Source organism: Brassica napus, chromosome A9, assembly GCF_020379485.1.
Source record: "Brassica napus cultivar Da-Ae chromosome A9, Da-Ae, whole genome shotgun sequence".
NCBI classification, from domain to species: domain Eukaryota; kingdom Viridiplantae; phylum Streptophyta; class Magnoliopsida; order Brassicales; family Brassicaceae; genus Brassica; species Brassica napus.
Genome location: NC_063442.1, coordinates 39,923,087 through 39,946,563, shown reverse-complemented (window position 1 = coordinate 39,946,563; position 23,477 = coordinate 39,923,087). Strand labels below are relative to the sequence as shown.

The window sequence follows — 23,477 nt, the reverse complement described above, 5'->3', positions numbered from 1 at the left end:
AAATAGAGAAACTCTATTATAGAGGTGAATTTGCTCCAATGTATGCCTCTATAATAGAGTTCCTCTATTTATAGAGGAAAATATAGAGATTTGTTATTTTCATCTCTAAATATAGAAGTAAAAAGTAGGATTCCTCTATATTTTCCTCTAAAATAGAGGAACTCTATTATAGAGACATACATTAGAGCAAATTCACCTCTATAATAGAGATCTCTATTTTAGAGGAAAATATAGAGATATACATTGGAGATGCTCTTACCGCTTGTTTAAAATAATTTTACCGTATAGTTTAATGTTATGTACATGCGCATAGGCCCAAACTCCAAGGGTCCAGTCAACTGGGGATTTTTTTTCTTTAATCCTATCTAATCATTTTCAAATAGAATCCAGTCCTCTCGCAACTAATCGTTGAAAATGAACTTTTCGAAATCGCCGCACGTGTGCGGATTGTTGAGACATTGACGCGGCACATGGAACCCACACATATGCAACCTCATTGATTGGACTCGTCATGACACGTGACAATATTCATGAACTTTACGATTTCGAGACACTCGTAATGCAAAAACAGAACAGAAGAGAAAAAGTCTACTAAATTCGATTTTTCTGAGGATCATTGAAAAAAAATGTCAAAGAAAACTTCAGAAATGTTTATTATTATGATTATTAGATTCCTGGATCAATCTGATAACTAAAAGTTAAACAACATTAGTTTTTTTTTCATTTTTGTCTTTAACGAGTACGACATGATCTTACTTTGCCATGAGAAGGGAATGAAACGGCGCGTTTTAGAGTTTTCTCGTCTCTGTTCATCTTCCTTTCATCAGAATCAACTACAACAGCTAAACTCCGGCAACTGTTTTTCTCCGTTTCTTCAGTTTTCTGCGCCTCATCAGCACAAGGGTCTTTGGCTGCTGCTGCTGCGACTGAGTCTACAATCTGACTGGATGAGCCGCGGCTAGAGCAAGAGATGGCCATGAGGATACGGAGACCAATCAAGAGGAGAAGAGGAAGACAGATCAAGAACAATGCGTAGTAGATGATCCACGTGAATCCTGTGTGGCTCCTGCCGTGAAATAACCATTCAAAGGCTAAGGCAATTCCTGATGTGAACGTAGCTGAGCTGCTCATCACCAAAACTTTGACGATCGCCAGGTTTGGAATCTCCAAGAATGCTCTCGTTTTGGCGAACCATCTCTGCCGTTTCCACCTGCTTCTCAGTGCCTTTCTCCTGACCCCTCTCCATTTTCAGATAGTTTTTAAAAAAAGAATTAGACCACTAGTGAGTGAAGGGTACACGTTAAATACAATTTTGATTTTTTACTTTTAAAAAGCTAGAAGATTCTGTAATCTTACTGTTAGAAGATTTTTACTCTGAAAATTAACCTCTTTTAAGTCAAAAACAAATATTTCTCTTACTCTTCGTCTATGTTACATGAAATCGAAAGCGGATACGTGAGAGCAAAATCATATAGAAACGTAAAATCAAGATTTTTAATAAAATTAAGTAACGGATACGTATTAGATTTGTATATCTAATATATATAAGGCTTTTAAATAAAAATATATGATTCAAAATAAATAAAAAAATTACTTGTTCATTTTTAATAATTGTATTCCATTTAGTTGACTTACTAACATATTAGTCTTACAAAAAACATTATCAAATTAATTAATTTTAGTAGTTCACAAATATCTGTCACAATATTATTGAATATATATGCAAAGTTTTTTATAAAAGAATTGTTATACATAAAGATAATTTATAATATTAATTTTCATATCTACATGTTTTGTATTTTCTATATTTTAATACTATTAATTTTGCATTTTATATAAAACAAAAACATAATTTTATATTTTTTACTTATTCATGACATTGATTTTTTTATTTTAAATGGAAGATTGATTCGTAAACAGAAGCACTATGGAAAAAGAGACGACAAACAACTAGACTTGGTTATTAACAACACACGAGAGAACACTGGAGGCTAGCTAATTGATAGTGATGTAGCGGTTAGTCCCGTGCCTAGCCCAATAGTCTTTTAGATCAACAAGACACCACAGATCATATCCTTTCTGCTACTAAACAGCTTAGTAATCTTGAGAACACGTTCCCGCTCATTTTCCTCCCTCCTACCCTAGAAAGCCTCTTGTTTGGCATCTGCGGTAATGGGTGTTGCGACAAGGTGGTTGCGCAGCAAGACAATTATGTAACACTGATGTGCATGTGCACACAAGCACTTGCATTGTCTTCCTCTCATCGAAGTTTAAACCAACGTCGTTATAGTCCCAATCTGTTTTACAATTTCTTTATCTTCATCACCCAGTTTCTTGCCTTTTGGTATGTTCTCCTTCTTCTTTTTGGTCACCTTCTTCTTCTTCTTGTTGGTTGTTGAAAGAGGGAAGAGGCAACAAGTTTGTGGGTTTCACCATCACCCCCCCCTCACAGCATTTCCCTCCTGACAAAGCAAAGTTGAGACTGTTTACATGGTGTTGAAGCGCACAAATGCGTTGTCCCTCTCTATGAGAGCTTTGTCTCTTTCGGTCAAAGCTTTGTCTCGTTGCAGAAGAGCTTCGTCCCGAGCTGCTAGGGATTCCTTTTTAGCAAAGAGAGCTTGGTCTTCTTTCGAGTACAAGGATAGACATAATCTTCTTGTTCATGACCAAGGCTAGAAGAAGAGAGAAGCTCAATACTTACTTACTCTTGTCATTTACTAAAGTACCCTTCATCTCTAATTCCAGCCAATAACAAACATCAAGGGCACAGCCAATAACAAACATCAAGGGCACTTTCGCCTTTTTCATCTTTCTGTGTAGACTACACTATTTCAAAAGGATCCTTCATTGTGTGTATAACAAGAAAAACTGACACTCTTTTTTCATCTTCAGCATAAAATGTGAGTGATACTAAAACCATAACTTGTTCAACATACGAGTTTAAATAACCATTGAGAATGTCCCACAGGTGAAGAAGCTACGACTTAGCTTCTTCTCTTATTCATAATAGATTCATGAGAGACAAGAGCACGGTGATCAAATTCATTCATTCATTCAAGCGTAGAGATCAATCCCCCAAAACTTGGCCGGTTGGTTCGTACGGTACTTTCTGTCCATGCTCTTGATCACTTCCATGTCCTCTTTCGCCAGTTCGAAGTCGAAAACCTTAAAATTCTCTTCCAACCTCTCAGGCTTCGATGTCTTTGGTATCACCACTGTGTTCCTCTGTATCCCCCACCTCAGCACCACCTGTGCCACTGTCTTTTTGTACTTCTCCGCCACTTCCTGTCAACAACAACAAGAAGGATTCTTCAGACAACAGTCAAAGTGTTCAATCTTTTTAACTGTTTCAATCCAAACAAATAATAAGCTGGCCTTACTTTGAGAGCTGGGTCATCGAGACATGACACGGTACCAAACCACTCTGCATTGGCCGTGGCACCTCCCAGAGGAGTATGAGCTGTGACACAGATACCATGCTTTTGGCAGAATTTCACAAGAGAGTCGCGTTGGAAGTAAGGATGTGTCTCTATCTGATTCACTGCAGGCTTGATCTTGGAGTACGCCAAGCAATCCCTCGTTAGAAACACGTCATAGTTACTGCAACAACCAAAACAAAAGGCGTAGTTAAAGATATTGTGAGACTTTGCATCATTCATTGTATTTGATAATTAAAAAAAAAAAGAAGTATATAGATCTGTGTTTTAAAAAGCGCTAGGCGCACTAAGGCGATATGCTCCTAGCTTTGCGCCTTGCGCCATGGCGCATTAAATCGCTCGCCTTTGGGACGTTTCTCAGTTCCAGAAAGTTGTTTCAATTGGTTCTAAATTGGTTTAAAAAACTTTCATACTTGGTTCAATAAACCTTTTTCTTGGTTGGTTAGTTTATTAATTGAGTTGGTTCATTAAAATAACTTGAAATGCACATGGTTTAGTGAATTAAACCAGGCTGAGTTATTATTAGAGTTAATTAGGTTACAGTTAGTCGTCTTCTTCACTTAGAGTATGTAACAGAACGGCAGCCATGTCACGATTAGAACATAGGACATGAATAAAGTTAGGTCAAAACATTATGTTTTGATAGGAATCTACAAGGCACGCCTTTCAAGCGCTTTTAGTGCCTTAGATGCCTTAGATTTAAGCTAAAAGCGCACCATGGCGCACGCCTTAGGGACCATACCCTCGCCTGGGAGGTGCATGGCGATGGGGCTGTCGCCTGAGTGCGCCTTGCGCCTTGGCGCAAAAGGCGCTCGCCTTATAGATGATTTTCTTCTAGCCTCATATACCTGATTCCAATGCTGCGGACCAGACCCATAGAAACAAGCTTTTCCATGTCATGCCATGTAGTTTCAAGAGAAATGGTGGTATCTATATCCAACACTCCATCATCGCCCAAAGCACTGTCGGTGGTTCCAACTCCTGCAAAAAGCACATGGTCAAATAGGAGGAAACAAAAAAAAAATGCAGTGGTCTCACAGGAAGAGATGTTGTTACCAGTGTGCTTAGTTGCAACGGGGAAATGAACGAGGTAAAGGTCGAGATAATCAAGTTGAAGTTTCTTGAGACTGTCCTTGCACGCCTCAATAACATGGCCATGGTCTGAGTTCCATAGCTGCAAAAAAAAAAAAAAATCAGAACTCTCAAGAGTTATCTCATTTCTCATCTTTTAAGATTAAAGATAAGTAGAATCAAGTGGGGTGGGGGTGGGACCTTGGTTGTAACGAAGAGATCCTCTCTCTTGACTAAACCTTCCTTGAATGCTTCCGAGAGAGCCTCACCAACTTCAGCTTCGTTCTTATAATCAGCTATGCCCAAGTAAAATGATACATAATAAGACGCAACAGAAGAAAGCTACTCCCATTAATCACAAAGAAAACTTAAACCTGTGAGCTTTCTATATAACAAAAAAGTAAAAATAAAACAATTAGATCATTCTCAGGAGGATTCACTGCAAATTAACAAAGCTCAAATCTTTAGACATTTTCCAAATTAAAAATTCCAGCTTTGGAAAAACCCATTACTCTAATTCACATCTCCAGACGAACCCCCAAGCAACAGCACAAAAGATCTGAGAGAGAAAGAGTGAGAGAGAGTACCAGCACAGTCGAGGTGGCGGTAGCCGATCTTGATGGAGTTGATGACGAGGTCTCGAATCCCTTCCTTCTCCATTCTCCACACTCCTAAGCCGACGATCGGCATCTTGTAGCCACTGTTCAAAGTTATCTCCATCTTCAGCTCTTCTTCTTCCTGATAGGGTGAGTATCTGGTCAGATTGAGAGTTGTCACTCGAGTGTTTTTGGTAACGCACACGTTTAGATCTTAAAAAGAAGATGATGATCAATCGTGAGAGTTTAATGGGCCAGCTAATTACTCATCCTTAATGGGCTAACTAATATCGTATGTGTAGGCCCAATATCATTACGCAACGTTTCGTATATATAAGATAATCACTGTTTCCAAGTTTACTTTGCTTCGGTGTTGGGTTCATCAATTGTTCTCTCTCTCTATCTCTCTCAGGTAATTCTCCAATCTGTAGCTCAATCGATTCGATATCCCTAGTTTTCGTCTGATTATCTCAAAAGCTAGCTTTCGATTCAAAGTTTTCAGCTTTGGTTTTTGTATCGCTCTTATACTTTCCAAATAGCTTATGTTGTTGTGATTGGATTCTTCAGATTTGGGGTGAATAATATAAGAATTGGTGACTTAGTTAGGTTTATAAGGATCTTAATCTTTGTGGGTAAGGTTGTATTGTGCGAATTCTAGATCGAATCTAGGTTTTTCTTATGATTCGAATTAGTGAAAGCCCTTAACTTTATGAAGGCCCTTGTTCTCCTTTCCCTAAATTTATGTAAAGGATTATGCTTTTGGATCTCTCAGTGGTTCTTATATAAGTGACGTTTCTTTTTGGCTAGGTTGGAAGTTGGGTGTCTGCTTTATTTATCTACCACCTAAACTATGGTAAGTGTTTTCTTTTTCGAACCTTTTTTATCCACAAAGGTTTCTCTTTTAACCTTCAATCAATAATCACTTAACACAATGCAGTTTTTCGACGGATACCATTACCATGGAACCTCCTTTGAGCAGACTTACCGGTGTTATCCTGCATCTTTTATCGACAAGGTTTTTTATATCCTCTCTCTCTCTCTACTTTCCGTTTGATAAGTTAATCTGAGAGTGTGCGGTGTTATGTTGAAACCGTAGTCGTCTGAGTGAATTCATAACAACGCTGAGTTTGAAATTTTGAATTGTGATTGCTTGAGTTCCTAATTTCTGCTACCTTTTCTCTCTTTTGCAGCCCCAAATTGAAAGTGGTGACAAGAGTAAGACTTTTTCTTTTTTTTCTTTTCTTCATGTCTGTTTCCAGTCAATTGTTACTATTTTATAGTATTCATGTTTTGAGTTTGACTTTGTGTCTGTTAAAATCATTTTCAGTTATAATGCCACCATCAGCACTTGACCGTCTCGGTATGCCAATACGTTCTCTCTTTCTCTCTCTTTAGGAGTTGGTTTTAATAATTATATCAGAGTACTAATGTTGGGGGAAACTTTACAGCCTCTCTGCATATTGACTATCCAATGCTGTTTGAACTTCGTAATGCTGGAATCGAACGTGTTTCACACTGTGGAGTCCTTGAGTTCATCGCTGAAGAAGGCATGATTTACATGCCATATTGGGTAAGTTATCAGTTTCCTCGTTTGATTGTCACTCTTTGATCATGATTCCTGATTGTTTTGCTACTTTGATATGTTCCCAGATGATGCAGAATCTTCTGCTGCAAGAAGGAGACATTGTGAAAGTCAGAAACGTCACTCTTCCAAAGGGAACCTATGTTAAGCTACAGCCGCACACTACGGACTTCCTGGATATATCTAATCCGAAAGCCATGTGAGTCCCTCATCTACTTTGTCTTGTTGATTCTTGCTTTGGATAGTGTACTTTCTTGTGCTGATGAAAGAATGAAACCTTTGCAGCTTGGAGACTGCTTTGAGGAATTACTCATGCCTAACCACTGGGGATAGCATTATGGTTCCGTACAACAATAAGAAGTACTTTATAGATATAGTTGAAACAAAGCCTGCTAATGGAATCAGCATCATTGAGACAGACTGTGAGGTTGATTTTGCACCTCCCCTTGATTACAAGGAGCCTGAACGTCCCAAAACAGCACCTGCTGCAGCTAAGGGTCCGGCTAAAGGTATGTATCTATTGGACATGGAATCATCACTCATCAGATTGAGTTATTATTAGCTTCGTGGTTTATTTTTATTTTTTTTAATTCAGCAGAGGAAGTTGTGCCTGAACCTGAACCAAAGTTCAACCCTTTCACTGGATCTGGAAGACGGTTAGATGGGAGACCTCTTTCGTATGAGCCGCCAGCTGCATCTGCTTCCTCCTCCTCTAGCTCAAAAGATAAACAGCCTGCTGTTGCTAATGGGAATGGACAGGCTTCTGTAGCAAGTAGTAGCTCTGCTCGACAGGCTCAAGGAAAGCTTGTGTTTGGGGGAAACGCAAACCGTGCTCCAAAAGAAGCTCCAAAGGTAGTCTTTTCAAACTTTGTGATAGTTGAGAATAGCTGCAATGGGACTGAGAGACCAAATACAAATGAATGGTTGTTCTCTTAATTTTGTTTTTTCTCTCAGGTTGGAGCTGGAAAAGAGACGAAACCAGAGGAAGAGGAGAAGAAAGAAGAGCCTAAGTTCCAAGCTTTCACTGGGAAGAAGTATTCGTTGAGGGGTTGATCAGTCTCTGCTCAGTTTATTTTTATGATCGTCTCATGTTGTGTACTATAACTATTCGTTGTACTTCGAATCAAACCAGGAAAAACGAATAATTTAATAAATTTATTGCTTGATATGTCGCATGGTCTGTGATTTGGATACTGAATCAAGTCATGTCTTCTTTCTCTGAATTTTTTCTGTAAAAATCTGAGACTTCTGATATTGTCTTTGCTGTGACCAAATCTTATGGTATAGCGATGGATGCTCACATTATTGCATAATGGCTCTGAGTGCATCTTTTACATATTCGTACTTGAATTCAAAGCCAAGCTCTTTGGCTCTTACAGGTAAGACCTGTCCTTCAAGAACCACAGTGGCAGCTGCCTAGCTGCTGACACATCTCCCCAAGCCTGACCGGGTTTGGCGCAGTCCCATTTGTTACTCCTGCAAAGACCAACACCAAGAGCATTCTGCTTTAGCTTTTGACCTTGTCTAGTCTAGCAATATTAGCACATGTTATGTATGCTGTTATCTTGATAGGATGGTTTAGTGAGGGCCTCGCGATTAGATTCACCAAGTTATCCACGTGAATCTATCGTGTGTTTTGATTTGATCGTTTACAGTGAATGGTGGAGGGGTGAAAGAGAACTTAGTGGGCCCTTAATGGGCTTTAACGATTGAAGCCCATTCCTCCCAATTTCTGGCCCAAAGGTGAACCCTGCGGGTTTTAGAAATGTTTCCGTCTAAGAGCGTGCGAGACGGAGAGGAAGAGGGAGAGAGAGATGGCGGCGGCGAGGCAGTGGTGCGGCGCGATGACGCGACGGATTATGATGGTGCAGGGTACGCCAGCAGCAGTGGCAAGGTATTCTTCGTTAACCCCGGCGGCGGCGGCGATGGAAGTGTGCGGGAGAGGGGATAGTAAGACGAAGAAAGGGAAAAGGTTCAAAGGATCGTACGGGAACTCGAGAGGGAAGAAGCAGAAGATGATTGAGAGGATCAAAGATAAGCTCGAGGTTCCCAGGTCCACTCCTTGGCCTCTCCCTTTCAAGCTCATCTGAAGATTTTCACTATCGTTACGGTTTTTTCTCCTTTGGTGACTTTCCAGTTCTTTGATTTGTCTGTATACTTCTTCTTCACGAATCATTGAGTATAAACTCGTCTGTGTTTTTTTTGTTTGATTGAATAAAATGTTGCTGGATTGGTGCCTATTTGTGCAGAAGAATGTTGATTTTCATTAAGGAATTATTTTTGGTTTTTTAATTGACCATTACCATCGGTCCATCGTAGATTGTTGTCTAGTTAAGTTGGTGTAGGAAGATTGTAGACCCGAGCCACATTGGTGTGATAGAATGTGTGTCACACAACAGACACAACAGACGAATGTTGAATCATGTTCGGATGGTTGAATGTAGGAGAGTTCAGCTATACAAAAATTCTAGAGCCTCGTAAGATGTTCATTGCATATTGTAATGGACGATTGTGTTAAACTCGTTTGGTTTCGTTTAATGTTTTATTTTAAATATGTATCATCATGGATCAATGGTGCAAGCAGGAGAGGTCAGAAAGTTTCATGATTTTAGCTTATTGTTTTTGTTGTTTGAAGAGGATCTAGTTCCAAGATATCATCTTGAGTTAACCATCATAGATGATTGCACTCTCGATATTTAGAGTGATTTGGTTGTTACGTTATTTGCTCAACGTCTTTCTTTCCTTGAGTTTATTTTGAGTGTTTGGATTCCAACGTCTGTACTTGAACCTGCGTTAGGATGGAGCTGGGTGTTTTCACTTTCAAAAGATTGTTTCTTTTTTCATTCAGAGCGACTGTGTTCTTTACTTAAAAGCAGAAGAAGTATACTAGTTTTTTACTCAATGAACATTTTAGGAGTCATTGGGCTTGAAACGTTTTCTTGTAATAAGGCCATAACTAATTCCAATCATTACTCATGTGAAGAGATTAGTCGTTGCAGAAACTAGGACAAGAGTCTGATATTATATCACGCACATAACCAATGATGATAGAACTAGGATCACAATCAGATAAATCTCTTGTCTGTTTCCAAATCAAAAACCCTCCCATTATAGCAAAACAAACTGAGAGATCAACGCTAAGCTGTTCAAACATCTAATTCATCAAACACAGAAACAAAAAAACCCACCTAAATGATATACAGCCTTAAAAAAACATTGATGTGAACGCGTTCAGAAAAACGTGGTCATGCTTTTTCTCCAGGTAAGAGATCTCCGAGTTGTCGGAAGTGGAGGCGTGAAGCTCAGACCAAACATCTCCTTCATTGCTCTTCCTTGCTCAACGAACCTTACGAGCTTCGCTACAACAGCTGCGCTATCGACCGCGTGGGTTATGTCCTTGGGTTTACTCCAGAGCTGGTTTGCCAGCTGCAACCGCCGGCGTTTCGAGTTAACATCGATCCCAAACTTCTCATAAAGCCTCTTCCTTTCTTCTACAGAAAACCTCTTCCCAACCAGCTTGCTTAGCATCCGTCTCTCCCTCTGAAGTGCCTTCAAACTACAACGATACCAAAAAAAACGCGAAGGTAAAATAAAACACTAGCTGTTTTTCTGCGGATGCAAACGCGAAATGCTAAAGGAACTAACTAACCTTGAAGCTACTGTGAGCGTTTGTCCTCTTTCAAAGGCTTTGTTTCCTTGAGAAAAGCTTTCTTTCATAAAGGAGAGTCTTCTTAGCTCTACTCCGATGTATATCGAATCTGCTTGATCTCCCGTGAAGAGCAAGAAGAAGTATGTTCTGTGCACTAACGAGACATGACATGTCTGCCAAAGTTCCAGAATCTGTTCCCTTTGTCTGTTGAATTCCTCTGCCCAGTTCGTCATTGTCCCAGACACCTCTTTCTCCATAGCCTCCAGACCAATGTCATTCCCCATTTTTCCTGAATTATCAGGATCCGAAACCTGAAACAACAAAGCTTGACACGTGAGTAATTTTGACCATCTAAGGATCCAAAACCTGAACACAAAGTTTGGCGTAAGAAGTTCAATCATTCGTAGCAAAAGAAAGAGGTGGTTCTTACCATCTCCTTGAGCCCTTCAACAAATGACCGGATGCTGGTGATACCTCCATCTTCTCCCACCATTGGTGTTCCAACGCTGTGAGCCTCAGTGGAATCGGTTCCGCGAGAAGACATTGAGTCATTCCTCAACAATTTATTACCAGAGCCAGACTCTAACTCAGGAAACGCAATACCATGAACCTCCGGTCTTCCAGGGTAGTCTATCTCCAGGGCGTCAGGGGGAGTGCTTGTCCCCGGCGCAGTATCTCCGCGGCTCCAACTCTTCCTCACCCTAACGCTTCTAACACTTGACGGATTCCTATTTTGAGCGACACCTGTTCCACCGTTTGCCGTTGCACTGTGGCCCAAATGTGTTTCTGCGTCTGCCCTTTCTTCATCGTTGTTAACAATGTCACTGGCTGATTCGTCCACTTCAATGCATTGTACTTCCTTGCAATATTCTTCAGATTGATCTCCTGAACGATCAGGAGACAATACTTCCTCCAGATCCTCGTCAGGGTGAGACCGAAGAGGAGCTCTTGCAGTCGACAGAGGCGTGGACGTGCCATCTGATATGAGACTAGTCCTGTCTGGATCAACCACGCCCGATGCTTCTGACACTGAGCCATCGCCCCACTTGTTGTTACGGTTACGGAAATGTGGAGTTCCAGCCTTCGAAAAAGGGAAGAAAATAAGCAATCGGTTGAGGCAGAAATGCAATCACATCTGCAGGTTATTAGATTATTCGATTATTTGATTATATGTCGATTAAACTGATACCTTCGAAGATTCATCTTGTTCAACCATCCTCATGTAGTCTTCAAGCCGAGACTGAGCAAGATCCCGCTGTTTAGTCATTTCTACGAGTTGCTTCTCCATCTGCACAACATCATAACCTTAATCAGAGTAAATCCAACTACCTATAAATCAACCAAGCATGCCAACGGATCTGTGGAATTACTTTTGGGTTTTCATTGAAGCACATACCTTTTGTATCTGAAGATCTTTCTTTCTCAGCACAACCCCACAATCGCAACTTGAGGAGGCAGGGGCTGGGTTTCTCAGCTCGCTTTCGAGCCTGGCTAGCTCACGCTGTAGTTGCTTCACCAAAGCTTTGTCTGACATAACAACATTGATCTGCGCCTTCGTGGTGACTTCCTTAGCACAGCAGGCAAACAAAAGCGTGTTTCTAGTCTGCTCCACATGGCTCCTTGCTGGGCTCAGCGTGCAGACTATGGCGGTTCTGGCATTTCCCCCCAAACACGGCTGAAGAATGCGTGTGAGCTTGGAGTCTCTATAGTTGATGTGTCCTTGTCTTCCCATGCTGCATCATGTTGATAGTCTTTACGTTAATGCACATTATCTCTCAGAAAACAAATAGAGAAGCTTGTAAGACCAGTCTTTTGTTTCATCGATATTGAACTCTGGCAAATGTTAAAAAAACTTTGGTATTGTTAACCAAAGTACAGTTCCACACCTGAGTTTGCGTATCACAGTTCCTAGAGTCAGCAAACTTCTATTGATGTGACAACCCTCCTTGAGTCTTGCACCAGCTGATAAGGCCTGCGATGCGCGCTCGCTCCCGGCCAAATCAATGAAATTCTGTACATAAAGAACAATGACCACAAACACGATGACTGGGCAAAATTTAGAGCATTATGACCCAAAACAGATAAAGCAGATAAGTACATACCACACTCGCTATGAGAGTGGCGGAGTTTTCTTTGCCTAGGAACTCTCGAGCAGAGCTTTCAACTGTCTACAAAAAATTAACAACCAAGATAAGGCACTAAGCTATAAAAGAGATAAATCTTTGTTCCTTAGATCATCCACTGATAGATTAGAGCTTTACTAGTTTAATAATTTGATGAGATCTAGAACTTTTCTGATTCAATGAGGTTTCGCCAATCTTCCGCTGCGCTGCAAAAAGTTCAACGAGGAAACGTGACAAGAGATCCTTTCTCAGACAGCATTTTATACATGAAAACTTGTCTCAAAGCATAAGCATACTACAAAACTACCAAATGGCTCGTAGTAATGGAAAATGGGTGGACTTTCTGAGGTCAATACCTTCACAAACAGAGATCAGATCCTTCAAATGGTTCCAGTCTCTCAGGACTTCCTCTGTTGTTTTTTCAACGACGGCTCCTTTCTGAATGGAATAGACGACAAGAGTGAAGAGTCACACAAGGTTATTAACTAAAAGACTTCTCAGTAAGGAGAAATAATCTTTCACCTCAGGATCATCTCGTAGCCTCAGTGGTGTATTATCCGGGCTGAGAAGATCTCGGATGGCCTCATTATATATCTCTATAGCCGAAAATTTCACAACAAACGCCCTATCTTCATGCTGCAGCGTCCAGTGCAATTAGTGAAAACGGCGAATACATATCTTCGTATGGAGAAAAATATCAGACTTGAATTTTTGGCAGTACCTTAAATATATAATCAAATATGTCAGCCACGGCAAACTCGGTAATACCAGTCATTGTGTATGTCTTTCCACTGCTCGTCTGACCATATGCGAAAATACTAGCTGGGAACCAATAATTATTTGAAAACTTAGCTTTTGATGCCATCGATATCTACATATCATCACAACAATCAAAGAAGCTTACAGTTGATTCCTTTGACAACCGAGAGAGCAACTTCCTTGGGACCATCCTCGTAAACTTGTCTGGTTGGGCATTCACCTCGGTACACTCTATCTGTCATCAATATGTCAAAAGAGAAATGAGCATCCACAGATGAACTCACATATATGATGTTTAAGCTTACAATTCAAGGAGACAAGGCCAGGTAGAAATAAGTTTTTAGAGAGGTTAAGACAGTGAAAAATATGTACTGTGAACAAAATATACGGCCCAAGATGGTTTTGGATGAAAGGTAAGGTTGTTATAAGACGCAGTACAGATACTGTTCGGTGTTTCAAAGAAACAAATCTTAGTATATAGTCGTAATATAAACTATAAACAACAGAAGCAATCCTTACCGAATGTGTATGCAGAAGGAAAAGTTGAGCCTTCACGCAACGTGTTTCTATACAAAACGGTGGTGTCATTGATGCATTCCCAGTCTGCAGCTTCATTAGCCAAGATCTCTTTCTCGTTCAGAGGTCTCAGTCTGACCAGAACCATTATCTTCTCTTCACGGGCTACAGGCACCTGTGTCTTGTCCATTTTCTTCAGCTCTTCTCCAGCAATCGCTCCCATTGGTAACTTGTCAGATCACAGTGATGAACACTCGAGCCAGTTTTCCTGAAATAGTTCAAACGTTAAGATTGATGTATTCGTGCATTACATTGATATTTTGACGATTGATGAAAGCTTTGAAGAGTAGAAAAGGAATGAGAAGAGAACGAAAGAGTCGTTATTTTCCAACTAACACAACCATAAAGTAATGATAAAGGTCAGACATCTCATCTTACCAAACTAAAAACAAGAGGTTTTAAACAAGCAGCATGCACAGAAAATTCCTTTAGCGTTTCCCAAAAGAAGAGAGAATTTTGGACAGCTCAACAAAGCAAAGTCATAATGTCAGAAAATGTGGATTCCACTGCAATTAAATGACCAGAGTTTCAAAATTTATTCAAAACACTGCTTAAAAAAAAAAAACAGAAAGAAAAAAGATACCGAAAGAGAGATTACTTATAAACAGGGATAATTATTAAAAAAAAATGATAACAGAGTTTACTTAGAAGGTGATCAACCTTTAACTGAAGCAGGAACAGAAAAAAAAAAGATAACCGACTTTATTGAGTAGTGGTCACCCACAATGCTTGAAAACGAAGTAATGCATCATCATCATCAATCCAAAGTTTCTTTAATCGAAAAACAAGTAATAAAATGGCCCCACAACCCACCCTTCTTTGTTTAAATGTAATCAGATTCTTAAGTACTTTAATTGTAATCTTACACACGCAAAAGCAGACACAAGAAAAAAAAAAGAGAAATTATAGTAATCTTAATTGTTGTATTCACAAGTCTATCTCACCAGTGCACTTGAGTTTTCTCTTAAACAATAAATGTAACTAAGGAAAACAAAGGTAATAGTAGTTAGCTAGCATTAAAAGATGATGATAATGTAATATAATATAAGATTTGACTTGAATGCAGAAAAAAATTTAAAAAATCTAAAAAAGCATCTCTCCATCTAAAAATCTAAACCCTAAATCTTCTCTCTGATTCATATGAAGATGTTGATCATATACAGAGAGGGTAGCTTGTTTTACCTAATGAGTGGTTTTGCCTTCTTCCCCCAAGTGATTCCAGAAGCTCTGATCTGAAAGACTGACACATCCACCACAGAAATTCACTCAGAGCCGATTTTAAAGAGTGGAAACGGAGAATTTAATAGCAAAATCAAATCCAGATATAATGCTCCATGGATATTACCAAAAATAGCAAAATCGATCTATAAAAATTAGGGGAAAAAAAGTAATAAGCACGGTGAAGGTGGGATATGAGAAACCTAGAACAACCCCGATGAAACAGTGAGTGTAAATCGAGAACGCGATGGATCTCTAAGAGTAGCGCGAAATAACCGGAGAAAAGAGAGAATCACATCACAGTACCTCCTCCTTCTTCTTCCTCTTCGTCGTCTTCTTCTTCTTCCTCTGCTGCTCTCTAAAAAATCGCCATGGGAGGGACCAATGGGGGCGTTGATTTGGTCCCGCAAATCTCGTAGGGAAGCTCTTTCTCTCTCTTTCACACTCCTTTTTTTCTATTCGCCGAGCCGAGAGTGCGGTGGAAGAACGATACCATTTAAATTCCAGATTTACCCCTGGAACGTTGTCGGGAATCTGAGAAAGCTGCCACGTGCATTAAAAGCAGTGGCCGTTCGCTTTTCTTTTTCTTCCTTAAATTTTAGTGATGTTTTCGATCTTCTCATTTACTACTCGTTTGACACGTGGCACGAGGACCATTGCTGCTTTATAGCCGTTGAAGTTTCCGGTGCCCAAGGGTTTGTTCTATGTAGAGTGAGACTCTCTCCACCGTTCAGAGTGTTTCCCTTCTTCTTTCTTATTAACGATTTTTTCCGTTTGGCAATATGCTCTCGTCGTACGTATAATAAATAAATCAACCAAACTGACATCTCATTTTACCGAACAAACGTGAAATAAGTAACATTGCGTAAATTACGGATCGCTTTCCTACTTTTGTCGGTCCATTTATCACATAAAAGTTTTTGCAGTTAGTTAAATAAACAAGAAAAAAGAAGAAAAAGTCAAAAGGTTTAATAAACCATAAGTTCATAATCTATATCCTAGATCATAAATCAACTGTAATAAATTTTGACCCTCGTACCAATGCAGAGCCGTCTCAAATTATATTAAGGCCCTGTTCAAAAAAAAAAATTAACTATATATTTAACAATGTAATAAAATAATTTTAAAAGTTAATAACTTAATCTATATATATTTGATGTTTCTCTTTTAATTATAGATAATAAATTTAAGAATACAGTAAAAAGTTAAAATTTTAAACCAAATTCATATATTTATTTTAGAAATTTTCTTAAGTATTTTTTTATTTTTAAGTTCGGGCCCTGTTCGACCGCTCCACTAGCACATGCTATTAGACGGCCCTGTACCAATGTATCAAATAAATGGATACAGTATTACCCACAACAGCATACACATTTTACTATCTTGTCCCAGTTCATCAGTTGGTAGAGTTTATTATTACATCAAAGTTATCCATGCAACAAGTGTATGGGCTTACACATAAAAGCCCACTATTGTTGTTGAGTTTATACATACATGCCCGTTATTATTGATGTGTTAAAGACCCAAACGTTAGAAAAAAATATAAACTTTGCCCAGCCGGTGAAAACTCATTTAATTCAGTGATTTAACTAAAAGGTCATTAATAATTATATGTGTTTCAGATCCTGAATCATCAAATATTGGTCCTTAAAATGTGATATATTTAAAATTATTAAAAATAATAGATTATCATAAAGTGATTTAGTGCATGTATATAGAACGGTTGGATGTAAATCCACATTATAATTTATCATAAACTAACAAGTAAGTTCAAAATAAAATTTGTCTGATCATTTCTTTTATCCAATTTGATTTGATTCGAAGGTTAAAAAATAAATAGAAAGCCAGCTCCGTCAGTAATATTTATCACAATCTATTATATGATAGATGAAATGTGATGGCCATTCCGAATATAAAAGTGTTAAACTCTATAAATATCTAGGCCGACGCAAACAGAAAAAATCTTTCTAGTAGATTGGTTTTTAGAATTTAGTCAAAATCGAATATACGGGACATAATAGGAAACTGGAAAAAAAACAAATCCTGCTAACTTAGAAACGACAATTACTTCTTCACCACCAATGATTTCAATGGCTGTCGACAGTTTTAGCCCTACCGTCCTTCCTTCTGTTTTCAATTTCTTGTGTGGTCCTTATTTTTCCTCATACTAATATTTTTCACTGTTATTACCTAAATCTAACCAATCGTACAACACTCTATTTCTGTTCAGATAATTAAAAAACAAATTGGAATTGACATAGAGACATTTCCATGGACGAGAAGAGACGAACTAGAACATTCTATAAAACAAAGGAGACAGCACTTGCGAGTCTTTTGTCTACTGAAGTTTCTCATTTACCATTGGGTCCCTAATTCCGACCCTAAGCTTAGATTCGTTTTTCTTTTTGTCCTTACGTCTGACCTTTCAATTATTTATCAAATTATATCATTATATGTTATGCACTTGAATCAAATTTATATACTGTAAAACATAAGTTTTGGGTTAAACTAAATATAACATCTCCCACTATCCACTATTAATAGTTTTTTACCTCTGTTTATTTGGTCCATGGTTTCACTACGTGTAAAGATGAGATGAGTGCTTTAATTTTGGGAAATTAGAAAAACTGTTTTACTAATTTTCTCATCTTATAATTACTACATGATATTTTTATGTGATATTAGTGATCGGTTTTTACTATCATTTGAAAGAATTTCAATAAAATTTTAAAAATCCAATTTTACAATCCAATATATTACAAAAACAAAAATGGAATGGTAAATAAAAGTAAAAATGATTGAAGTATTCTTTCTGCTATGGTTTATAATATGTTGATTATGTTCTATGATTTGCTTTTCTAAATCCCTTATATATTAATTGAGAAACATTACAACCTTTAAGTGTAGCCACGTGTCATCACCAAAATGAAATTCAGAATCCTTAGAAAATATGTTGGTCCAATTAAGTATATATTATACTTTTCATTAAACTAATCATACAATTAATTAAAGTGTACAATTACTATTTTATTTTCTTTCCTTAAATAAAACCTACGGAATTACCAAATATGACTAATATATATTATGACAATTAATGATTCTAATAATAAAGATTTGATAGCAATTTATATCCCATCCATTGCTTTTGTTTAATTTTATATTATTAAAATAAATTAAACAATCAAATTAGCTATGAAATTAAAATATAGATTTTTTCGTATATGTTATATTTTGAATTTTTAAAAATGACAAAATTACTAAAACTGTTAAAATTATTATGTTAAAAATTAATGATCAATGGTTTAACATCCCCTATATATTAATAGAGAAACATTTAAAAAGTTTAGAACCTGTAGTTTGTACTAATTAAAAAAGTGACATGATGAGTTGTCACGTAACTTGAATGCAAATAACTAAAATGACACAAAAATGAGAAAAATATTGAAGATATATAGTATTGACAAGTGAACGTAAACTTCTCATAACCATAATTAACTTTTAAATTGCTAAATCATGATATAAAATGGAGCTGACATAGTTTCATTGTAACCAAATAGTAGGCATGAGATTCTTCGGCTTAAACGTTAGGTTTTTATGTGATAAATAATTTTTTGTCTTAAAATATTTTTAAAAATAGGACCAGTTCATTAGTAAACAAATTACGTAGTTAACAAAAAAAGTTTTAAAAAATTGTTTAAGGGCCAAATATTAATTCGATCAATAATATAAATTTATTTTCCATACGATATTTCTTAAATAATTTTCATATAAATTTACCCTGCGCAAGGCGCAGGTCTTATCCTAGTAGTTGTTTATTTCAAAATAATTTAATTATTGTTCGAAAATATTATAATAAATAAATATTTGATTTCGCTGTTAAAAAGAAAAAAAAATATCAACCACAGAAAAAATGAAGTAAACGGGGGAGAGGGCGAGTATACATAAAATATCTACTTTCAGCGTGTGGAGATCCATCATAATTTATAGACAGCTGCTCTCTGTCTCTTCAATATTTTAAAGAAGGAAAGAGATTGATTCAAATTAAATCATCATTCATCCTACAAATCTTATTTCTTCTTCCCCGGTCAACAATCAGAATCTGGGTTTTTGCAAAAAGATGCTAACTTTCAAAGTGCTCTTCACAGTTCAAACATAGCTGGAACCGTGAGCTCGAAAGAAAAATAAGAAAACATGCGTATTTTGTGCGATGCCTGTGAGAGCGCCGCCGCGATAGTCTTCTGCGCCGCCGACGAAGCTGCCCTCTGTTGCTCCTGCGACGAAAAAGTAATATACCCACTTGTCTGAAAACTCTTAGTTTACAGTTTATTTTTTCTTGACCAATGCAAAAAAGTTTGACTTTATTATTATAGGCAAAAAAGTTGTTGTTTAGTTGTCTTTACATTGTTATCGAGTAACTTCATCTTGTTATGTTACTATGTATGTCTTCAGAATTTGCATTTTTCTTTTGAGCATTTTTTTTTCGAATAAAATGATAAATTTGATTCAAAAGAAATGTTAAATTTTCTTTGAGCATTATCTGTGGTGAAACACTCTATTGCAACAGGAAGGATCATATAAATTATAAGAGAATGAGAGAACATTATGTTACTTGTCTTCAGGTTCATATGTGCAACAAGCTAGCTAGCCGACATGTCCGTGTAGGTTTGGCTGATCCCAGCAATGCGCCAAGCTGTGACATATGCGAAAATGCACCTGGTATGCTTCCCTTTCTTCTTCTCTCACTTTATTGTTTAGTAAAAAGAAAGTTTTTTTTTAATGAGATGTTTTTTTTTTCTTTTTATACAGCCTTCTTTTACTGTGAGATAGACGGTACTTCTCTTTGTCTACAATGCGACATGGTTGTTCATGTTGGCGGCAAGAGAACTCACAGGCGCTTTCTATTGCTAAGACAGAGGATTGAGGTTTGGAATCCGCTTCTTTATAAATGCGATCTTGAGTCTGTGTTTTCCTCTACAATGTGTGTTGTGTTGTGTAGTTTCCAGGTGATAAGCCTAACCACGCAGATGATCTGGGACTAAGGTGTCAGGAAGCAAACCGTCAAAAGGTCTCCTCATCAGGTCGAGGTCAAGAATCAAATGGGAATGGTGATCATAACATGATTGATCTCAACTCCAACCCTCAAAGAGTACATGAGCCTGGATCAAATCACCAAGTACGTGTCTCTCTAATCTTGGCTCTCAACTATTCTATACGGTGTCTATGTCTAAACTGTTTTCCTTTTTCTTTTTAAGGAGCAAGGTATCGATGTAAATAGCACAAATAACCACGAGCCTGTAGGCGTTGTACCTGTTGGAACGTTTAAAAGAGAGTGATCACAGATACACTAAGATCAAGTAAGAAGTATGTAGGCATGCAAGAACAATATCACTATTGTGCATTATGTTTTTTTTTTTGTTTTTGAAGAAATTAGCTTAAAAGGCTTCAGAGGAAACGATAAAGATAAAAAGATCTGAAACAAAATAAGGTTTTTTTAATTCTTCTGGATCTCTTTTCTTTTTGTGGATTGATTGATTGAGTAGATAACAAAGCTTAGAAGAGATTGCGTATAAGCGACTCTTCATAGTTAATGTCTCAAATGAAACTATGAAAGTCTCTGTTAAGAAAACTGTCACATTCAGAACACCACTATGATAGAGAAAGTACTAGAATCTTAATAACTATTTCAGTAGGTGTAGGTATTAAAGAACATGTGTTGGTGGCTCGAGTTAAGAGATCATCGTGAGAACCATTTATATCTGATCGCACTCTTTAGGTACAGCCATTAAAGCACATGCCCTTTGGCTGCAATCTCCCATTAGGTGTAGCCATTAAAGCACATGCCTTTTCTTGTAATAGCTGTTGTGGTTCATGGGCTCTAGACAGAGAGAGAAAAAAGATAGAAAAGCATAACTTCTTTTATACAATAGTTTCATAACTAGCTAGCAAAGCCAGAGATTTTGAGTGTCTTACAATTAGAGCAGACGTAACTCAATTATTGATTTATTAGGATTAGTAGTAACGACAAGGAAACAAAACTTAGTCACATAAGAGTATTATAATATTACTCAAACACCACAATCAAGCTCAAGTTTTGAGTTCTGATAAACGGAACAGCTTAGTAGGTGTAGCCTTTTACGAACATACCCTCCTTGGCGTCCTCGGACTCACCTTCTCCTGTGTATTTCCCGAGCTGAGCCAGCGAATTGGCTTTGGCACGGGTCAAGAGTGTCTCCTGAGCCGCCTTCACGTTCTCTTCTCTGCCTGCCCATGTCTTCAAGCAAGTGTTCTGCAACGCACGTGCGTAGGAGAAGGACACGTGCCATGGGTTCGGTCCTTGGTTCATTGCGTTCAGGTTCAAAGTCGCCTCCAACTCGGACTGTCCACCGGACAGGAACTGCGTACGTAGATGAAATAACATCAAAATCACTGGTTCAAGTCTTGTTTACTAGTTTCTTGATCTGCAAGGAAAAAAAAACATACCATGATTCCGAGAACAGCAGGAGGGATTCTGTTGCGAAGGAGCTTGAGAGTGTAGGAAGCAACTTGCTCGGGAGTAGCTCTGTCTTTGGACTCAGCACCAGGAGTAACCATGCTCGGCTTCAGGAGGATGCCTGTCGTCAAAAGTATTGCATTGTTTACATGGAAACCACAACCTTGAGCATTTTTAAAGTGTTACCTTCGAACATGACGTTGTTCTGAGCGAGGTAGAAGAAGACCTCAGCCCAGACCTTCTCTGCAACCTCGTATGTCCTGTCAATGTTATGTTCTCCGTCCAACAGAATCTCCGGCTCCACAATGGGTACCAGACCGCTGTCCTGCATGACGCAAACGCACAACTCATAAGTATATAAAACAATGTAGATGAGACACAGCGGATCTAGAAATGTATTTGTACCTGAGAGATAGCGGCGTAGCGGGCAAGTCCCCAAGCTGCTTCTTGAACAGCCAAAGCAGAGGGTCCATTTGGAATGCTCACAACAGTACGCCTAATCATAATAAATGAGACTATGAGAGTCCTAATCAAAACACTTTTTTTACTTATGGCATAAAATGCAACCAAAGTCTCTGTGTAATCAGAGAATATGAACGTACCATTTGGCGAAACGAGCACCTTGTTGGTAGTAAGCAGCGGTACGAGAGGCCAAACCGTCGAGTCCTTGGCACCATGACTCGTTGTTAGACCCAACAAGTGGCACCAAACCCTGTTTATATAACAAAACTCATTAGCCACTTTCATCATCACACTCATAGGTTCTATTCAAACTTTAACTTAATCAAAATTAAACCAAAATTGGTTAGTAAAGAACAGACCAACGATCATCTCCGCCACGAATAAATCAAACCAAACCGAACCAATTTTCATTCCAACTCTGTAAGGTTATACCGAACCGAAATTTTTAAATTTTCCAAACGTGAACGAACCTAAACCGAAATGACTAAAGCTAGGTTTGTGATATACAGTAGTAGTATAGTACCTTGTCGACTTTGATGCCAGGGACGATGTTCTGGTCGACGAGAACATATCGACCATTTTTTTGCCGTCAACGGTGGACTGGTAGAGAGTTTCCTCGAAGAGGATAGCTCCGGAGATGAACTGTCCCAATCCTGGAGCTGACACAAGCAGCGTCCGGTAAGCCTGACGGTTAGCCTCCGTGTTCTCTAGCCCGATCGACGCCAAACGCTTGCCGCAAGTCGCGTTTGACTCGTCCATCGCCAATATTCCGCGTCCCGGAGACGCGATTGTTTTCTGCCACCAATCATATTAACAACTGAACAAATGGATAAAAGAAATATTTGGAGAATAATTATTTTGATATGATGATTACAGCTGTTTTGACGAGCTCGTCCGCGTAAGCAGAGGCGGCACGGACGGAGAGAGCAGAAGGTGATACGTTGCTTCGGATAGCTGTGACGGAGGAAGAAGGTTGACGGATGAGGAGACTCTGTCCCTTAACCCAATCAGATTTCACCGGTGAGGCTTTGAGAAGAGACGCTGAGCTTGAAGCCATTGTTGTTGCTATGATCTTCTTCTTCTGGTTAGACTACTTGAGACTGTTAAATACGCTACCAACAATCATGCGTTTCAGTGGTTATATAGGACACACGCATGGGGAAATTGAGGTTCCCGTGAGCCGGCTGACGATGATTTGCCACGTGGACGATAATATTTAGTTGAATGCTAATTACCCAAAGACTTTTAAAACATACATAAAAACAAGAACTATAATCATACATTGATATGTTTTTTCTATTTTATAAGACGTCTCAGAATTGTTATTATCACAAATTTTTTTATGTTTTCCCTAATAAAAGAGGGAGGATTTTTTTCTAATTATTTTCTCTAAATTTTTAGTGAAAATAATCCGTTAACATAAAAAAATTCTTAGCTTAAAGCGAGACTGTGGTCCACATGTTTAAAGGAAATCTATAAAGTCCACAAAAAGTTTAACATAAAATAAAGTTATT

The 23,477-nt window shown here is 38.2% G+C and overlaps 6 protein-coding genes and 2 pseudogenes across 11 annotated transcripts; 3 read left to right on the top strand and 5 right to left on the bottom strand.

The window, feature by feature from the left end:
- Positions 1 to 14: 14 nt before the first annotated feature.
- Positions 15 to 1,602, bottom strand: BNAA09G43280D. Its single transcript, XM_013803428.3, has 2 exons — positions 1,595 to 1,602; positions 15 to 1,231 (listed from the first exon to the last, which is right to left on the bottom strand). Exons 1-2 carry the CDS (start codon positions 1,600 to 1,602, stop codon positions 733 to 735), a joined length of 507 nt encoding a protein of 168 aa, XP_013658882.3. The 3' UTR covers positions 15 to 732.
- Positions 1,242 to 2,808, bottom strand: LOC125578226 (annotated as a pseudogene).
- A 48-nt stretch (positions 2,809 to 2,856) lies between these two features.
- On the bottom strand, positions 2,857 to 5,347 carry LOC106368815 (NADP-dependent D-sorbitol-6-phosphate dehydrogenase). The gene is made up of 6 exons (XM_013808863.3): positions 5,096 to 5,347; positions 4,710 to 4,804; positions 4,494 to 4,611; positions 4,286 to 4,418; positions 3,381 to 3,600; positions 2,857 to 3,285 (listed from the first exon to the last, which is right to left on the bottom strand). The coding sequence occupies exons 1-6, from the start codon at positions 5,226 to 5,228 to the stop codon at positions 3,055 to 3,057; spliced, it is 930 nt and encodes a 309-aa protein (XP_013664317.1). The 5' UTR covers positions 5,229 to 5,347; the 3' UTR covers positions 2,857 to 3,054.
- Positions 5,348 to 5,422: 75 nt separating this feature from the next.
- On the top strand, positions 5,423 to 7,854 carry LOC106416332 (ubiquitin recognition factor in ER-associated degradation protein 1-like). Of its 2 annotated transcripts, none has more exons than XM_013857193.3 (10): positions 5,423 to 5,516; positions 5,912 to 5,957; positions 6,042 to 6,119; positions 6,295 to 6,319; positions 6,432 to 6,464; positions 6,553 to 6,674; positions 6,755 to 6,885; positions 6,972 to 7,195; positions 7,285 to 7,538; positions 7,641 to 7,854. In XM_013857193.3, the coding sequence occupies exons 2-10, from the start codon at positions 5,955 to 5,957 to the stop codon at positions 7,737 to 7,739; spliced, it is 969 nt and encodes a 322-aa protein (XP_013712647.2). In that variant the 5' UTR covers positions 5,423 to 5,516; positions 5,912 to 5,954; the 3' UTR covers positions 7,740 to 7,854. The 2 variants fall into 2 exon arrangements, with proteins under 2 accessions (XP_013712647.2, XP_013712646.2); XM_013857192.3 differs by having other exon boundaries at positions 7,282 to 7,538.
- Positions 7,855 to 8,445: 591 nt separating this feature from the next.
- LOC125578547 (30S ribosomal protein S31, mitochondrial-like) lies at positions 8,446 to 8,978 on the top strand. The gene has a single exon (XM_048741553.1). The coding sequence runs from the start codon at positions 8,501 to 8,503 to the stop codon at positions 8,774 to 8,776; it is 276 nt and encodes a 91-aa protein (XP_048597510.1). The 5' UTR covers positions 8,446 to 8,500; the 3' UTR covers positions 8,777 to 8,978.
- Positions 8,979 to 9,689: 711 nt separating this feature from the next.
- LOC106368817 (kinesin-like protein KIN-7E) lies at positions 9,690 to 15,482 on the bottom strand. 5 transcript variants are annotated; one of them, XM_048741548.1, is made up of 15 exons: positions 15,318 to 15,482; positions 14,976 to 15,033; positions 13,737 to 14,001; positions 13,363 to 13,452; positions 13,180 to 13,280; positions 12,981 to 13,094; positions 12,815 to 12,896; positions 12,597 to 12,664; positions 12,438 to 12,503; positions 12,222 to 12,346; positions 11,732 to 12,068; positions 11,525 to 11,623; positions 10,766 to 11,416; positions 10,336 to 10,646; positions 9,690 to 10,242 (listed from the first exon to the last, which is right to left on the bottom strand). In XM_048741548.1, exons 3-15 carry the CDS (start codon positions 13,954 to 13,956, stop codon positions 9,918 to 9,920), a joined length of 2,589 nt encoding a protein of 862 aa, XP_048597505.1. In that variant the 5' UTR covers positions 13,957 to 14,001; positions 14,976 to 15,033; positions 15,318 to 15,482; the 3' UTR covers positions 9,690 to 9,917. The 5 variants fall into 5 exon arrangements, with proteins under 5 accessions (XP_048597505.1, XP_048597507.1, XP_048597506.1 ...); XM_048741550.1 differs by having other exon boundaries at positions 14,976 to 15,025; positions 15,215 to 15,480; XM_048741549.1 differs by having other exon boundaries at positions 14,976 to 15,025; positions 15,318 to 15,465.
- A 3,498-nt stretch (positions 15,483 to 18,980) lies between these two features.
- Positions 18,981 to 20,510, top strand: LOC106365236 (B-box zinc finger protein 18). The gene is made up of 5 exons (XM_013804684.3): positions 18,981 to 19,295; positions 19,631 to 19,727; positions 19,818 to 19,933; positions 20,008 to 20,184; positions 20,264 to 20,510. Exons 1-5 carry the CDS (start codon positions 19,203 to 19,205, stop codon positions 20,342 to 20,344), a joined length of 564 nt encoding a protein of 187 aa, XP_013660138.2. The 5' UTR covers positions 18,981 to 19,202; the 3' UTR covers positions 20,345 to 20,510.
- A 396-nt stretch (positions 20,511 to 20,906) lies between these two features.
- On the bottom strand, positions 20,907 to 23,082 carry LOC106368818 (annotated as a pseudogene).
- Between the last annotated feature and the right edge of the window lie 395 nt (positions 23,083 to 23,477).

Coding starts and splice junctions, on each gene's coding strand:
- LOC106368817 (XM_048741548.1), bottom strand. CDS start 13,956: ATGGGAGCGATTGCTGGAGAAGAGCTGAAGAAAATGGACAAGACACAG. Junction 12,897..12,980: donor GGCTACGAGATGATCCTGAG/GTGAAAGATTAT, acceptor TATTCCATTCAG/AAAGGAGCCGTCGTTGAAAA. Junction 12,504..12,596: donor CTCATCAAATTATTAAACTA/GTAAAGCTCTAA, acceptor AATTTTTTGTAG/ACAGTTGAAAGCTCTGCTCG.
- LOC106365236 (XM_013804684.3), top strand. CDS start 19,203: ATGCGTATTTTGTGCGATGCCTGTGAGAGCGCCGCCGCGATAGTCTTC. Junction 19,934..20,007: donor TGCTAAGACAGAGGATTGAG/GTTTGGAATCCG, acceptor TGTGTTGTGTAG/TTTCCAGGTGATAAGCCTAA. Junction 20,185..20,263: donor AGCCTGGATCAAATCACCAA/GTACGTGTCTCT, acceptor TTTCTTTTTAAG/GAGCAAGGTATCGATGTAAA.
- LOC125578547 (XM_048741553.1), top strand. CDS start 8,501: ATGGCGGCGGCGAGGCAGTGGTGCGGCGCGATGACGCGACGGATTATG.
- LOC106368815 (XM_013808863.3), bottom strand. CDS start 5,228: ATGGAGATAACTTTGAACAGTGGCTACAAGATGCCGATCGTCGGCTTA. Junction 4,805..5,095: donor CCGCCACCTCGACTGTGCTG/GTACTCTCTCTC, acceptor ACTTGGGCATAG/CTGATTATAAGAACGAAGCT. Junction 3,601..4,285: donor GTCCGCAGCATTGGAATCAG/GTATATGAGGCT, acceptor TGGTTGTTGCAG/TAACTATGACGTGTTTCTAA.
- LOC106416332 (XM_013857192.3), top strand. Junction 6,886..6,971: donor ATATCTAATCCGAAAGCCAT/GTGAGTCCCTCA, acceptor AAACCTTTGCAG/CTTGGAGACTGCTTTGAGGA. Junction 7,539..7,640: donor CTCCAAAAGAAGCTCCAAAG/GTAGTCTTTTCA, acceptor TTTTTCTCTCAG/GTTGGAGCTGGAAAAGAGAC.